The 14,277-nt window shown below is 37.8% G+C and overlaps 1 protein-coding gene across 1 annotated transcript in view; it reads left to right on the top strand.

Moving 5' to 3' along the window:
* The window catches only part of Zdhhc15 (zinc finger DHHC-type palmitoyltransferase 15), a 90,905-nt gene that overhangs the window by 54,255 nt on the left and 22,373 nt on the right, over positions 1–14,277 (top strand). Inside the window, exons 5-8 of the mRNA XM_059251012.1 lie at positions 4,843–4,912; positions 6,513–6,545; positions 7,274–7,394; positions 12,446–12,578. Coding sequence (XP_059106995.1) covers positions 4,843–4,912; positions 6,513–6,545; positions 7,274–7,394; positions 12,446–12,578 — 357 coding nt within the window. The remainder of the gene's footprint in view (positions 1–4,842; positions 4,913–6,512; positions 6,546–7,273; positions 7,395–12,445; positions 12,579–14,277) is intronic.

Raw genomic sequence — 14,277 nt, 5'->3', positions numbered from 1 at the left:
CTGTGTACTTCTTGTATTTGTATGGGTATGTTTTTCCTTGGTTTGGGGGCTTTTTTCTAGGACCTTATTGAAGATCCTTCTATGCCATTGACTGGAGATTCTTCTCCCTCATCCATTCCATGGGTGTAAGAAGGGGATTTGGAGGAAATGATCAAGTGGAGTCACCTGGCTAGTCTCTGGCAGAAGATTGCAGCACTTGGCTGGGAAGAGAGGTTGGATATAGTTCTTGGGGCTTATGGTTTGTGGGCAGTGAAACCAGGGCTGTCCCAAATAGGCCTAGACACTGGATGTGGGGCCCAGGATAGATCTGGGGATATGGGGACAATCAGACAAACTCACCTGGCTAGACCCTGTACAAGTTTTGCAGGGCCTGGCTGGGAGGAAAGGCTAGATGGGCACATGAGGGGTCTATTAGGTTGGTGATAGATGACACAGGTCTTGGCCAGAGCCTTGGATGTGGGACCCAGGCTCCATTTGGTGGTTGGGGAGTATGTGAAGGGATGGATCTGATGAACTCAGCTGGCTAGACTCTGGGTGGGTAGAGACATTGGTTGGGTGTGGAAATTCTTATCAAGACCACATAGAAAAGTATATAATTTTAAGTAGTAGTATAGAAAATATGATTTAAAAACAGAGAATTAGAACTAATGCATACGTGGTAAATTATACTCAGAGATATATTTTGTTTAATTTCTAATGTCTTATTTTTTTATTATCGAGAGAGACTAATTGTTCATATTTATGGGGCACAATATGGTATTTGAAACAAATATATAGTGTGCAATAGTAAATCAGAATAATTAGAATTTTCATCTTCTTAAGCATTTATCTTTTTTTGTACATTGAGAAACTTTCAGTTCCTTTCTTTACATTCTTTGTAAAATACACAATAAATCACTGCAACCCTCTTATGCTGTAGAGCATTAGAATTTATTCCTCCTGTTGTGACTGTGTTTTGATGCCCATTATCCAACCCCTTTGTGATGGTTTGAATAAGATATCCCTATAGTCTTGTGAATTTGAATACTTGATCCCCAGTTGGTGGTGCTCTCTGGGAAGGCTGAAGAGAGGTGTCCTTGCTGGAGGAAGTATGTCGCTGAAGGCAGACTTTGAGAGTGTAAAGACTCACACAATTTCAAGTTTGTTTTCTCTGCTTCAGTCTAGTGGTTCAAAACACATGCCTTTGTTCCACCATCATGGACTCTAACCTTCTGGAACCATAAGCCCAAAAAAACTCTTCAATAAGTTGCATTGATCATAGTGTTTTATCTAAGCAATAGAAAAGTAATTATGCACTCCTATCCTGCTCCCTACAACTCTTCCTCACTTCTAGTGACTACTACTCTACATTCTTCATCTGTGAACATTTTTAATTTCCACATGGAAACAAGAATGTGTAGTACTTGACCTTCCTAATCTTCAACCTTAATGCAGAATCTCTATTTATACTTTATTAAATTTCATCCTTATCTAACTTTATATTCCTTCCAACATTGCCCTATATCTTTAATATCTGTTCCCATACATTTCCTCTGGATTTATGTATTTATATTACAAAATTCAAGTAGTTCTTTTCAAATGTATTGTACATCCTCATGGGTCACACTGTGCACCTCACCTTTATGTGCATGCTGATGCTTTAGTCATTGTAGATCTAGAGTCAAAGAAGAGTGAGTCCTGGAGAGAATCAGCATGGTATTGTATGGTAGTCACAGTTTCCTGGTGCATCCCTTCATTCAGGGATGGAAAAGCTAATGTCGTTGATAATGAAGAGGCTGCTTTCTACTGGTAATAGGGAAGCATCTTCCTCTGGCAAAGAAGATTCAACAGAATTTAGGAGCTTGATATCCCTGGCTTCAACAGGTCTTCTCACAGAATCCTACTGTCTCATAGTCAGTGCCCCCAGTTTAGCAGTTAACATCCTACAAGAGCAGGAGTTCAACTTGCATTGTAATTTAAGTGGTCTCAAGATGAAATTCTGTATTTGATGTTCACTAATCCCTGTTCTGTGGCTATGAGATAAGCATCTCCTTCCGGAGAAGCATAGACACTTTCAGGTCACTTAGATAGTACGTGCACAGGAAGTTTGAAACCCATAGCTCATTCCTTTCTTTCATTACTTTTCCAGTGCTGTTAGGAACAACAAGCCAACCTCATATTTGTCAGTTTTCTTAAAATGTCCAAAAATATATACAGTCACCTATCTCCTTGCTTCTTTTGGTGACTGATAGCACTTATTGGAGATACTTTATACATCTGCACTGCCAGAGCATGTCATGTATTACCAGAACCCTTTTTAATACTGAAATGTAGTAATTAGTTTAATTTAATTAAATCATATTTTAAAAATTTAGTTTGAGTAACACAAGCAACCCACTTGCAGAAAGTCAAACTGGAAACAAATTCAAAAAATCATTTCAATTTTTTTCCCTCTAGAATCAGTCTCAGTACCAAAAGCTATATTACTTATGGTACTCTGAAGAAAGATAACCAGTAGATTAGATAAGATAGAAAGATGAGTAGATGATAGATAGATAGATAGATAGATAGATAGATAGATAGATAGATAGAATTTATTATGAGAATTTAGTTCAGGCAACTACAAAAGCTGAAAACTCCCACTATCCACATATGAAAGCTGCAGTCCCAGAAAAGGTGATGGTATAACTCCAGTTTGAGGGAAAGGCCTAAGCATGAGGAAAACCAAGAGTGTACACTCTAGGCTAAATCCAAACTCCTGAAAACCAGAGGGCTGATGCTGCAAGTTTCGGTTCATGTCTGAAGACCTGAGGAAAAAGGAGTCCAAATTGCTTAAGATCCAGTCAAAGAGAAGCAGAAAACTAGTGTCCCAGCTAATGCAGTCAGGAAGAGAGCAGAATCTCCCTTTCTCTGTCCCCCTTTTTTCCTATTAAAGTCCTCTTCGGATTGAATGAAGCTAACCACACTGCAGATGTTCTGCTTTTCTGACTCTACCAATTCAAAGGCCACTTTCCTCTGGAAATATCCTCATAGACACAGTGATATAAATCTTACCCAAATATGTGGGTACCCAATTGTCTTGGTTCATTTCTCTGTTGCTGTGATAAAACATTGACCAAAAGCTACTCAGAGAGGAAAGGGTTTACTTCATCTTACACTTTTAGGTAACATTCCATCACTTAGGGAGTCAAGGCAGTGACTCAACATAGGAACACAAACATATGGATACCCAGTTGTCTTCTCTGTTGCTAAGATAAAACACTGGACAGAAGCAACTTGACTCAAGGCAGGAACCCAAGCAGAGACCTTGGAGAAATGCTGTTTACTGGACTGCTCTCCATGGCTTGCTCAGTTAGCTTTCTTTATAACCCAGGACCAGTACCCAAGGATAGCACTATCTACGGAGAGCTGGGCCCTCACACATCTATCGTCAATCAAGAAAATACTCCACAGACATGCCCACAGGCCAATCTGATGGAAGTCATTTCTCAGTTTAGGTTCCCTCTTCCCAGTTGATTCCAGTTTGTATCAAGCTGACAGAAACTAACCAGCACACCAATTAAGTGGACAAAACTAGCTATCAACCCATTCAAAGAGCACTGAGATAATCACTAAAGACATAAAGAACTGTAAAGGCCATGAGATAGGCAATTTTACAAGGGCAGAGAGGTAGCCGATGTCACTGGAGCATAGAGAATAGACAGTGGTACAAAGGATGTTTGAAAAGTTAGGCAGAGGCCTCAAGCTATGATACAGAATTTGGATTTTATTCTTAACATCTTGGAAATTCACTGAGTGTCAAATAGATAATAATATGATTTGATTTACTTTTTAATAAATCATCTAGCAACTCTGTATATTAAGTACTATATGGAAGCAACAATGAAGGGCGAATGATCAATTATAGAACTATTGCAGGCATATATTGAGAAATGATACTCTGTTTTTCTTCCTCTCCTTCCCTTCCTCCCCCCCCCCATTCACATGTACACACAAACACTCATTAGCAGAAATGAACACAGGACTCTGCTGAATTTGCAGCCTATTGTGTTAAATCATTTGCATGTGCCCAATGCACACTTTAGATAGAACTATTATATTTCTCAAATTATCTGTACCTTTATGTTTTAGACAGTAATAATACTATTATACAATTATACATAGCAAAACTGTATCAGTAAATGTGGAGAAAACTGAGAATAATAATAAATGCCTTTAATTGGAGAAGAAAGAAGGAAGGTGGAAGAGGATTCTTATATATATGAATAGAACCCAAAACTAAGAAGTCAGAAAAACAGCTCTACAGGTTAGAGCCCTGCCATTCATTTGCTGTGTCATGGCCTTGATCGTGGCACTTGATATGGCACGGGCTTCTATTTCTTTATCTGTAAGATGAGAAATTCAACAAATTGTTCTAGCTAACATGTCTCTTCTGTCCTCCAAATTGTTATCCTGACAACCACATTCTTTATCATGTAGGAATTATATCTATCTTATACAGTCTAACCTCTGGAAATAGGAGATTCTTACTTTCAGGGAGGAAAGGTGAAATAAACAGACTAAATGAGTTCCCGAATCACTGAAACAGTTGATAGTAGTTAGTTGATAATACAAACCTTGTGGTCAGTTATCTAACTATGAAACTTTTCTTCCTTCTTTCATTCCTTAAAGTTGCTCTCAAGACTGGCCCAACACACACAAAAAAATTGCCTGCTACAATTTGCTGTCTTTTTACCTTTTGCTTGGTAGCTTGAGATACATAAGACATTCTGTAGTCCGTAACAACATCTATCCACAAACTAGTAAACAGTAGGGTCTTATATTGACCGTGCACTCTCACTAACTACCTTCTGTTTCCTGTAGCTGTACGGTTCTGTGACCGGTGCCATCTAATCAAGCCAGACCGCTGCCATCACTGTTCTGTCTGTGCTATGTAAGTGACAACTATACTTTCTCTGGGCTGATGCTGGCCACTGATGGTTGCCTAGACAACAAAATGACTGATCCTAACATGTAACCATGCCTAGATAAGAGCATTTCTTTTGAGGCATAATGAACACATGCCAAACACTTTCACAGGGGTGATAATCATTCTAGTCTAAAAATAGAAAACTAATATTGCATTTTCAAAAGAAACATTTTATTTTAAATGATTTCAGATTTATAGGTTTATTGTGAAGAGAGTTCTCATATGTCCAACACCCACTTTCCCCTATTATTAATATGTTCCATTAGTATGATGCGTTTGTAAAATTAATAAACCAATATCAGGACATTGTTTTTCTTTGTATTCTATTGTAATATAGCTTAATTATAGAAAGTGAAATATTCCATTAATGAACCTCTATGTAATTTACAGCTTTTGCTATTCAAACCAATGCTATATAAATATCTTTGTCTAGATGTCATTTTATATATATGTGAGTATATCTGTTGGATGATTTGTATATAACTTTTAAGTGGAATATACTTTTTAGATATCCTCATTTTCCCCCTAATACTCTTTTTCTGTTCCAAGATTCCATCCAGCATAGCACATTCCATTAAGTGATCATGTCTCTGTAGGTCCTCTAATCCATGACAATTTCTCAGACTTTACCTGGCTTTGATAACCTTTACAGTTTGGAGGATTAAGAATCAGATGATTTATACATTGTTCTTTAGTTAAAATTTGTTCACTCTTTCCTCATGATCATTATAATAGGGGAATGCGGAGCAGACCATGGAGCTAAAGTACTATTCTCATTCCATGGTATCAAGGGTACATATAATCCTGACTTTTGACTACGGTGTTAATATTGAACATCTCTCTCAACTGATGTTTGTCAGGTGTTTCCAGTGTAAAATTATTCTGTCCTCTTCTCATTTCTGAATTACTCTTTGGATGGAAGTCACTATACATAACTCCATACTGAAGTAATAGGAAGTTATAATTCCTCTCCCTGAAGGGAAATAGATGCATAAATTATTTGGAATACATCTGCATTAGGAGATGTGTCCCTTCTGCCACACTTATTTGTTTATTCAGTCCTTTAAATCAATGCAGAGGAAGAGATACTTATTTTCTATTTTGTGTTATTAACCAACATTGTATTTTATTTTGTCTCTCAAATAGTTCCAGGTTCGTAAAAACCCATTTTTGTGTTAAGTGCCTATTCCACCCATATTTCTCTTACCTTTGATTCAAACACAGGCATATATTTCCCTTGTATTGTTATTGAACTAAGTAAACAAAACTAAAGATGGCATCTTGAATTTTTTCACTGTATCGGTCCTCTGGAGTTCCCTATCTCTTTCAAGATTGTATTTCTAGAGCGGTCACTTGCTGCAAGCATAATCCCAGAATGTTGCTGTGACTTGATCATCCTGGGAGTAATTTAGGAGGCAGTAATTTTGGAGTTACCATAGTGGAAGTCTGTAGATAGTTTTGCTGGAACTATGTAAAAATACTGCTAACACCTTGAATTCAATTTTGAAGTGTTTCTTCATTTCCATAGCCACACTTACCACACTGTATTTTGTCCTCTTTGCAGGTGTGTTTTAAAAATGGACCATCATTGCCCATGGTATGTCCTTTTGATTCATTTCCATCCTGTAAAAGGGTCAGAGTTGTTTAATATACCCACTTTCCTAAGCAGAGTTGAAACATGCCCATTTTTGCTGCCATAATTCAATGTACTTTGTACTTAGCCCCAGGGGTGGGGGGAGGAATAATGTTTTAAAACAAAGTTGAAAATATCAGTAAAGGTATGGTAGTGAGTCCCTGAGGTCACAAAGCTAATAGTCTCCTGTCCATTAACTTTAGCAATTGAGCACAGTAATGAAATACAGCACAAGTATTTCTCTTCTTCAACATCATGCAATTTGTTTCTGTTTCTAGCTGACTTGATTTTGAAATGTTAGAGATAGTTAAGTTCAGCGATTCTTCTATAAAAGTTGTGTGTCTGACCTAAAAAACCAATGTGGAATCACCCAATTACAAAGAGAGCGCGTCAAAGTGTAGCTACTAACATGTTTTTAGCAATGAAACTCTAGGTTTGCTTGGGTGTTTCAGGAGCCATTCTAAAGCTGTTAGGTAGTTCAGGTGACTCTGTGCTGGTAAATAAAAAGAGAAACAAGTGAGGTGTGAACTTGTTTTTACAGTCTGTTTCTATTAAGGAACCTCTGTCTCTGTCGGGTGTCTACACAGCATGTAATGAAGCAGCAGGAGTCATGTGCCTCCTTTCGTTAGTCCACTTAAGTGTGTTCTCAGTCAATAGGTCCTGATTTCAAATTGGTTTCTCTTCTTTTTTAGGGTTAATAACTGCATTGGATTTTCCAACTACAAATTTTTCCTTCAGTTCTTAGCTTATTCCGTTCTCTATTGCCTGTACATTGCGACAACAGTCTTCAGCTATTTCATCAAATACTGGAGAGTAAGTTTATAAAAATCCTGTTTGGTTCCCCCCAAAGTAAATGCATAGTCTCTCTAAATGAAACACTCCTCACACTATATCCATTTGCATTTTGAAATACATACTAATGAAGTTATCAGAAGGCAAGGCAGTAAAAACTAGTTTTCCATGTTGAATATTCTGAAGTTTAAGAAACCGTTGAGTAAAGATTCCAGTTAAACAAGTTTTGTGTCATCTGTGACTATCTTGCTAATGCTCAGGGAGAGTAACCTCTCTGCTGACCCAGTCTTTAAAATCTATGTCTGTGGTTGAGGGTTTTTTTTGTTGTTGTTTTGTTTTGTTTTTTTGAGACAGGATTTCTCTGTGTAGCTTTGCACCTTTCCTGGAACTCACTTGGTAACCCAGGCTGGCCTCAAACTCACAGAGATCCGCCTGGCTCTGCCTCCCACTTGCTGGGATTAAAGGCATGCGCCACCACCGCCCGGCCTGTGGTTGAGTTTTAAAAACCTTTCTTACCAGCTATATATTTGAAAAAAAATGTTGAAACTAATTACAAATCAGTAGTTTCTTAAAACAAGAGAGAGAGAAAGAGAGAGAGAGAGTGAGTTAACAGGAATTAGAAAATACTTAGTAATTTCATGTTTAAATGGGAGCTGCAAAATTTCTGTTGGGAAGAAGAGAAACTGACTTGCACTTAAGCCCAAAATGAAACAAGGAATCTCTTTTGCACTTCATGGGGAAGGGGGGCTTTTGTTTTCTGAGGCAGGGTTTCTCAGCCCTGGCTGTTCTGGAACTCTCTCTGTAGACCAGGCTGGCCTCTGTCTCTGTCTTGAGTTTTGGAACTGACTAAAGGCATCTGCCACCACACCCACCCTCTCTTTTGAAAATGTCTGACAAACAGTGGGTTGAGAATTGAGAGAAGCAGGGCTAATACTGGCTAAGATCCAATGAAACAGATATTGATTCTAATAATTATCACGAAATCTCAAAAACAAAAAGCAACTTACTTTCATCTGTCTCCTACTTGGAGATATCAGTCATATCCCATCTATTTTAAAAGATAAAGGTAGATTTTCCATTTGAATATGTGTATAGGTAAAATATCATGAAATATGTCCTTTGTCAACTTCAGCTGGTTAGACTCTCAAAGAAATCCCATTCCTCTACTATTGTACAGTTGGGAAGGTATCCACAGTGAGAGTTCTCTAAGCTAATGTGAATAGGAAAACACAAATGTGAGCAGAGCTACTGGTTATTACTTTAGAAAATTTGCAGGAGCCGTATATAACAGGGATATCCCATCTAAGCTGGAGCAGTAAACCAGCAGGGAAAGAACAAAATCACATGGTCAGAATACAAATTATAAGGAACTAGAGAAAAGAAAAAGACAAGGCACTGAGAGGCTAAGTAGCTAAAAATATTTAAATTATGAATCAGTGCTTTATTCCTAGTAGTATAGAAAATTACACTTTCTATTCAACTTGATTAATCAGTTCAGATATTTAATAGCTGTAAGAATCAGGAGCTACATAATGGATATCAAAATCTCTAATTCAAACAAGCTACAAGCAGAATGATGAGGTGTTCTCATGCATTTTCTTCAAATAGGAAACATTTCACCAAGCTACACATCTTGATATCTCTTCTTTGGCCCCTTTCCACAGCACAAGATCTATTCCCTATTCCTCAGGTTTCCATGACCTATTTGGCATTCCATCTGCATGCTGAGCTACTTCTATAAATATGAAGAAAATCTGCTGCAGCCAATCAGCAGGGAAGTGTGAGCCTTGATCTTTCTTACATACCTTTCTTGATCCTTAACACAGTGGGCTACCATTTAATTGTGAGTCTTTACCTTTATCACAAAGTAAACAACATTGTATTTCACACATTTTGCCTTAGCTCCCCTAGCCAGCCCGTAATCAAATACCGAAATTGAAGGCCTCTGCTGCATACTTTACTTCACTGTTAAAAGATGATAACTGAATATAAATTCATCTCAAGAAATGTGCCAGAAGCACAAGCAAATCCACGACGAGCATGGCCTTGTTCTTTTCCTATCCCTTCATTGTTTCTCCTCCTCACTAACCTAGCTAATGCCTGTCACTTGAGAGGGCATGAGGCCTGTCACAGCTTGTCCTTACACTGAAAAGGGCATTGACAATTGGGGAAATGGTTCTTTGCAGTCGCTCTGGCCTTAGGACCGCATTAGTATGGCTTAGGGATTGATGGCTTTCTGAGTTTAAATTGAGCCTCTTTTTAAAATAAAAAAGTAAACACTGCCATATATTTTTAAAGCCATATCAAAGAGACAAGCTGCGCTCCCAGGAACAGCAACGTCTATTGTATGATACTTTATGGTTCTTGAAGTATTTTTATATCTATGATTTCATCTTATCCTTACTGCAACCCTGTGAAGTAGCCAAAGCAAAAGCTATTTGTCACATTCAAAGATGACAAAACTAAGGTTTACAGCAGTTAAGTGGCATGCCAAAGATCACCTGGCTTGTAAATTTCGAAAGGAGAACTTGAACATAATTCTGCCCATAAGCCTCTGTGATCTTCCATGTACTATGCTTATGATGGTTCTGCTATAGATAGGCTTTAACTCTTTTAGAATAAAGGATTCAGAAGACCATCGCATCATTTCTTGCCTTTCAGTATTGAATTAAATTCTGCTCTCAATGGAGAGATTAATCTTTGCCTTTTGCAAAATTAATAATGCACACCTACCACGCTAGGCTATGGACCTCTTTACAAAGGTGATAAATTATTATTTTAGAAACATAGTAATTATTATTTTACAGATATTCATCTGAACTGTCTCTGATGATCATTGCTCTGAGGGGGTTTAGCTTGGTTATCTCCTGGAAACGGATTTTTGAACATAGGACTGCTTGCACAAGAAAAGTTGATATTGTGAACCCTATCAAAGTACAACACAGCAGATATTCTAAACCAGACAGATGAGTTCTGAAAGAGCGATGAGGAAAGGCTGGGAGCAGAGCTACACAAGATGTGAGCAGACTTTCATAACAACCTCACTTGCTCAGCCATTTCCTACTGCCCATTTTAACGTAAAAAAGTAAAATCAATGTAAGTTCTAAGAACTTTAAACACATGCTCAGATCATGAAATCAAAGTCTCAGTGAAGGTGAGAAGCACTACAAAGTACTATTTGAAATCTTACCTAAGAACAGCAAAAACAAAAACGAAAAATCGAAGGAAAAAAATAACTATGAATCAAAACAACCAAGAACCAAACCAATCTAATTTGGGTGCTTAGGTAAATATGTCGTGGAGGGAATATTTCAAGATGGAGAGTTTCAGATAAAGGCTCCTAAAAGTTGAAGTCCTTAAGGCAGCTGTTTCCTGACTGTTCTGCTCTGTGCACCGAGACCACCCCTTAGCTGAGAGCATCTAATGCGCTTACTTCCCCTTATCTTTATACTGCAAACATATCCGGCCTGGAAGAGCTCTAGCATTTCCTTATGTCGAAATGAATAAAAATAGCCTATGAGGAAAGAAGGAAATCTATAGTGTTTGAACTTAACAAGTGTTGCCTAGCACTGACCTTCTGTAGCTGGAGTAGAATAGGATTGTGCGGAAGTTGAGTTCCACTTCACTTAAGAATCACTTTAACTTTATCACTGGAGGGCATCTGGAAATATCTCAAGCCAATTCGTCATGCTAAAACAATGGTCATTAAGGGAAAGAAGGAAATAAGCCATAATCATTCCTCCAGATGTTCATTCTAAACTTCAAAATGCTTTCCAAGGTTCTTTTCTGAAGACAAAATGTCACGTTATGCATGCTGTAGAACTTTAGAATATTCATTCTCTAGAATTGCGTATCAAATATAAGCTGGTGCCACATGGAAAATATGTCCAAGTTAACTACAACAATCTTTAACTTCCTGCTTTATAATTAATTACCTGTAAAATCCTGCTTGATTTTTACTGTCCAAATGGCTACTCCACAGGATGTAGTATAACAGCACATTCTATGTCAGCTGTTAAAAAAAAAAATTCAACAGCTTTTAATTCGGGTCATGACTGCAGGTAAGACATTTTAAATTTCTGTGTTTTAACTTCTTATATTCATCAGTCTTGCATTTTCAACACACATACGGCCAGAGAAACATGATGTATAAAGAATACTGGTATAAAGAGCTGGAGAAATGACTCAGTAGTTAAGAGCATTGACTGCCCTTGCAAAGGACCCAGATTCAGTTCTCAGCTCCCACATGGCAGTTCACAGCCATCTACAACCCCAGTTCCAGGGGATCTTATGCCCTCTTCTGGCCTCTGTGGGCCCCAGACAAACATGTGGTACACAGACATACATGAAGGCAACACACACACACACACACACACACACACACACACACACTGCAGCAAATATTTAAAAATAGGTCTTTCTCGTACGAGGTTTTATTCAAAAAATAAAATAATTTTATTATAGCCACCCTCAGACAATAGGATGAACAGTATTAACCTTATGATTCCCTAGACAGTGATTCATAATTCTCAAGCTAAATGGAATATGGGCTTCACACCAATTATGACCTGAGCATGCATATCCATTTTATATTATTCTATTCTAATTGTTGCATTATATATTTGCACTTAAACAAGAATCCATTTTAAACTTTGTAAGCTAAGAACATACCTATAATATGATATCAGGATCAACAATTTTGCAAAAATAAATAAGTAATAATCAGGACCTGCAAGTGGCTTGACAGGCTAAAGTACTTGCCAAGAAGTCTGATGAGTTGAGTTCAGTACCTGGAGTCTGCATAGTAGAGGGAGATGACTGATTCCCACAAGTTGTCTTCTGACTCCATACCTGCACATTTTGGCATGTGCATACACACACACACACACACACACACACACACACACACACACACACACACAAAGTAACTATGTAATAAAATTTAAGCTTACAAAATATGTTTTTAAAATTGGAGCTGGATTTTTACATGTGAAAAACTACTAACCTCTATAGCAAAAGTAGCCAAGCATTCCTACTTTAATGTTTTGTTTTGTTTATTATTTCTTTTCTAGGGGGAACTGCCCAGTGTTCGCTCTAAGTTCCATGTCCTCTTTCTCCTCTTTGTGGCCTGCATGTTTTTTGTGAGCCTTGTAATTCTCTTTGGTTACCATTGTTGGCTTGTCAGCAGAAACAAAACTACCTTAGGTAAGACTGAATGTTAAGATTGGAAAATGCGTATTAATGTATATTACTGTGCCCTATGGGCTGTACCCTAAGGAGAGAAAAACTAATAGTAAAGTATTTTAGTTTTAGTGACACCTCTTTGCCTCCAAACTGAGACAGATGGAAATACATTTTCCTAAACTAGACAACAATAGTGAACAAAGCTTAGGGACTACACAGAGCATTCCTGAATCAAATCCCATAGAGAACCCAAAATGACCATAGTTCTTATAGTGCACATTGGGCAATACATCCCCAAACTCACATGTCTGACTACTAAAAAGTATTCACATGAATAAATGAATTTCAGAAGGAAGAAGTGACACTAAATAATGACAGACAATCTAATTGATGATGCATATTCCAAAACAGAGTCCTTAGAAATAATCCAAATGAATGCAAAAATCCAGGCCATCAAGATCTCTCAGCATGTAAGGGTGTGCTGTGGATATCGTTCTGTATAAGTTAAACACTGATTGGCCAGTGGCCAGGCAGGAAGTATAGGCGGGACAAGGAGAGAGGAGAATTCTGGGAAGTAGAAGGCTGATGGGGGGAGACACTGCCAGCTGCCGCCATGATAAGCAGCATGTGAAGATGCCGGTAAGCCACGAGCCACGTGGTAAGGTATAGATTTATAGAAATGGGTTAATTTAAGAGTAAGAGCTAGACAATAGTAGGCCTGAGCTAATGGCTGAGCAGTTTAAATAATATAAGAGTCTGTGTGTTTATTTTATAAGTGGGCTCCGGGACTGGCGGGACTTGGCGGGAGCTGGAGAGAAAATCTCCAGCTACAGGGTGCTTGCCAGGAGCCTGACAACCTGAGTTCAAGTTCCAAAACCCACATGGTAGAAAGAGAGAATTGACTCCCACAAGTTGTCCTCTGTCTTCCACACTCACACTATGACATGCACACATAGGTGTGCGCACATAAACACACACAAAATCAACCAATAAATTTTAAAATGGAAATTTATTTTTATAAAGAATCAAATTGATATTTCCAGTCAAATGAGGATACAAAAGGACCATACAAATGAGATATGCATATTAAATCTGCAGAAAATCAGGACACTAAATGACTTGGGGTTTTTTTTTTTTTGCTGTCAATTAGTACTCTTAAGCTTGTTATTATATATAGAACGAAAGGATTCTAGTGCAATAATTACTTCATCTATGGTGAATGTTTATATGGTCTACAAGTCAGTATACAAGGAATAAGAAGAAAGTGTTCAAGTGTTAAACGTTTAACTAGGATGGATTAGATTTGAGAGGAATTTAGTGTAAAAGCCACTGCACTTTAAGAATTCATTTGCTAGGGAAGTCTTTGCACCCATTTTTCTAAATCAAATATATGTGTAGCACTTAGTACTTAGGGTAGTAAATTAGCACATTTGGTTGAGATAGCTACAAAAGTAGAAAAGTACTAAAAGCTTCATGATAACAGGGTCTGAAAACAAAGGACAAATGGGAAGTGGTGAGATGCAGCCAGAGCCCAACAGTGAAAGTGTTTGCTTAATGGGATAAATGTGTGTCTAAAAATAATATGCACTAATGCGGCCCAATTCCTCATAGTCTTTGAGGTGATTACAGTTCACCCGTTGACATTTTGTCTGGAGTAAAACTAGGTTTTTTACATTGGAGGTTTCATTGTGAACATCTTCATTGCTGAAATGTTTCAAAA

This window comes from Peromyscus eremicus, chromosome X, assembly GCF_949786415.1.
Source record: "Peromyscus eremicus chromosome X, PerEre_H2_v1, whole genome shotgun sequence".
Lineage (NCBI taxonomy): Eukaryota > Metazoa > Chordata > Mammalia > Rodentia > Cricetidae > Peromyscus > Peromyscus eremicus.
This window is presented reverse-complemented; position numbering and strand designations above follow the sequence as displayed.